The 3,124-nt window shown below is 46.5% G+C and overlaps 1 protein-coding gene across 1 annotated transcript in view; it reads right to left on the bottom strand.

Annotated features, from left to right (window-relative positions):
* Positions 1-598: 598 nt before the first annotated feature.
* HMGB1 (high mobility group box 1) overlaps positions 599-3,124 on the bottom strand; it is a 22,596-nt gene continuing 20,070 nt past the window's right edge. Inside the window, exons 6-7 of the mRNA XM_017537463.1 lie at positions 2,684-2,754; positions 599-1,005 (exon numbers count right to left, since the gene is read on the bottom strand). Coding sequence (XP_017392952.1) covers positions 599-1,005; positions 2,684-2,754 — 478 coding nt within the window. The remainder of the gene's footprint in view (positions 1,006-2,683; positions 2,755-3,124) is intronic.

Below are 3,124 nucleotides of genomic sequence, written 5' to 3'. Positions count from 1 at the left end.
TACCTTTTGGGCTAGATTTCCTTTTTTTGAGACAGAGTCTTACTCTGCCACCCAGGCTGGAGTGCAGTGCCATGATAACAGCTCACTGCAACCTCCACCCCATCAGTTCAAGTGATTCTCCTGCCTTAGCCTCCCAAGTAACTGGGATTAGGAGCGTGCACCACCACACCCAGCTAATTTTTTATTTTTAGTAGAGATGCTGGCCAGGCTGGTCTCAAACTCCTGACCTCAGGTGATCTGCCCACGTCAGCCTCCCAAAGTGCTGGGATTACAGGCGTGAGCCACCGTGCCCGGCCTAGGCTTCCTTCTTTAAAGACAAATTTCCAGTGGGACTTTGTAAGTAATCCTCCTATTTTCGCATTGAGGAGCGTGGTTAGAGGAGGTGAGTCTTGTGTACGTAGCAGAGAACACAGGAGGGAAAAACGGTCAGGAGATACCGAGAAAGGACTGAGCAACCAGAAAGAAAAGGCCAGGCTCCAGGAGCGCAGGGGCTGGAGGGATTCCTGCTTCCCCATGTGTCCGCTCTGTACAGGCGGTGCAGTCCCTCCTTCACCTCAGTGTCCCTGTTTGTGCAAATGAGGCGATCATTGGTGCCGACCTACTTCCCGGGCAGTTGTGAAGAAAAGTGGCAAACACTGAAGGGCGCACCCTGTCCTTCCCCACCCGCCCTGCCTCCCCACGTGTGCACCCACACGGAAATAAAAGCCGTAATTTGCACTGGCGAGTCCGACCGCCTCGTCGGGGGTTCCGCTGAGCTGCTCACAAGGGCGTGCGGTGGCCCGCGGCCGGCCCTGGCCCCTGCGGTGGCACCAGCTGGCTGGCTTCCCGGGCGGCTACCTCCAGCTGCAGCTGTCGGTGCTATTTGCAGCAATCCACATCCTGAGAGCTGGACGCTGAGGCCCGCTCCCTGGAGGGCGTGAGTAAAATGCTGCAGCAGGGCGGTGACGAGGAGATTACCAGGAAAACTGGGAGCCGGCTCAGGCTCGCTCTGGAGCAGGGAGAGTCCTGGGAAGTTGGAAAGCGCTGACCTGCAAGGTCTTGAAGAACTGTGGGCCTGGGCGGCCGCGGTGGGTCATTAAACGATAATCAGCCACCAGTCCTCCTCTGAGCCAACCCAAATAGAGTCGCCAGGCAGAATGACGAATGCAGTTTGAAAGAGAGCGAACTTCCTCCCTTTCCAGACTCTGGAACCCACCCCTGACACATCACCGTGTTTTGTTACCCTTGTGGGCCTGCGCAGCACCCGAAATGATCTGTCTTAGGTATGTGTGTGCTCGCTCATTGTTTTGTCTTCTCCGTGAAAATGTAAGCTCCTAGAACCTTCGTGAGGGAGGCGGCGGGTCCGCTTGGTTTACCTCTGCAGCTCCAGGGCCAGAGCACAATGCCCAGCGTTTGTAAATGAATGACGGAGTCCCGTACTAGCAGGCTGCCTACTCATCAATCAAGTAGTTGTTGGGTTTCTCAGTTTTACCTTTGAAGATGTTATCTGCTACCTACGGGGAGGAACTGATCTATCTGAGGGTAAGGAAATCATCCTCCCTGGGTTTATGTATTTTCCAACCCATCGCGTCGGGTCTGACAAAGTATGAGTGGTCTTCACTGTTTCTTTTGATGATGTCTGCCCCTTGTTACTATTTAATGTAATCTCATGCCATTTAAAGAAAGTAAAATTAGGGGCCAGGCACGGTGGCTCACGCCTGTAATACCAGCTACTCCGGAGGCTGAGGCAGAAGAAGGACTTGACCCCAGGAGGCGGAGGTTGCAGTAAGCCGAGACTGCGCCATTGCACTCCGGCCTGGGGAACAAGAGCAAAACTCCATCTCAGAAAAAAAAAAAAAAAAAGTAAAATTATAGGGTAACTAGAAAGTTGCAGTAGTAAAACCTTAAGCATAATAATTTAGAAGATTTTCACCAATAAAGTAAGTTTGAGACTCAGTTCAATTCAACACATTTGACTTTTGGACAGATCCAGTGTAGTCTGTTGTATTTAGAAAGAATTCAGACCTGTATAAGTAGGATTTCATGACATTAATGAAATTTATGTGTTAATGGAATTGAAGGACTTCACTCTAAAAGCAAGTGTTCACTAAAACCTCAATATTTTAAGAAGAAAATTAGTTGAAAATTTAAAAACTTGTCAAAAGTGGCAGTCATTTCTTTTCTTCCCTTCTCTTTTCTTTTCTCTCCGTTTCTTTTCCTTTTTTAGCAGCGGGGTCTCACTATGTTGCCCAGGCTGGAGTACAATGGCAATTCACAGGCACAATCATTGTACACTACACCCTGAAACTCTTGAGCTCAAGCAATCCTTCTGCCTCAGCCTCCCAAGTAGCTGGGACTGCAGACACACTACCACGCTCAGCAAAAGTGGCAGACATTTCGAATACAGACATCCACACCTGGACATACTGTGAAAATTGTATTCATTGGACATATTAGTGTCCATTCTTTCCAAGATCTGAATTCATAACACTTTCTTCTATAATCGTAATGAAATGTCACCATTTCCTACTAGCATTATACCAAATTCCTCTAGGCAACTGGGTAGCAGGGTATGCCAACCTAGGTTTTTGGAGATGACTTGTATGCTGTTTGCTATTAGAACCAACAGGTTAGAATTTGTAATTTGTCACAGAACAGAAAACTAGTTCACTCAAGAAGCATTTACAGCTAGTGCTCGACTTACGACCACGATTGGTTCCGACAGACCGGTCGTAACACGATTGGTTGTAAGTTGAGTAGGCTATATGTACAGTACTGTGAAATGATGTTATAAAAATCTTTAAATCATATTTTATCATAATTTTCTTTCATTATTGTTATGTATCATAATTGTCTTTGTTCATTTTATGCCATTTGTATCATGTCTACGCCATTTTGATTCTTGTTTTTACATTTGTCAGGTTTAAGTAAAACACTGCATTACCAGTACAACTGGTTTAATATTTGCAAAACATACAAAATTACAAAATGCAGGTGCATACAAAAATACAAAATACAGGTGTAAAAAATGCCATAGGAAACATTTTCCCAATTGCAAAACATATCAAAATATATAAACATGTACGAAACATTTTATTGGCCGCTGGTGCTTGGCTGTGGATCGTTGATGTCGTCATCTGAGGCA

Source organism: Cebus imitator, unplaced genomic scaffold, assembly GCF_001604975.1.
Source record: "Cebus imitator isolate Cc_AM_T3 unplaced genomic scaffold, Cebus_imitator-1.0 Scaffold103, whole genome shotgun sequence".
NCBI lineage: Eukaryota > Metazoa > Chordata > Mammalia > Primates > Cebidae > Cebus > Cebus imitator.
The sequence above is the reverse complement of the archived record's forward strand: the minus strand, read 5'-3'. Positions and strand labels throughout refer to the sequence as shown.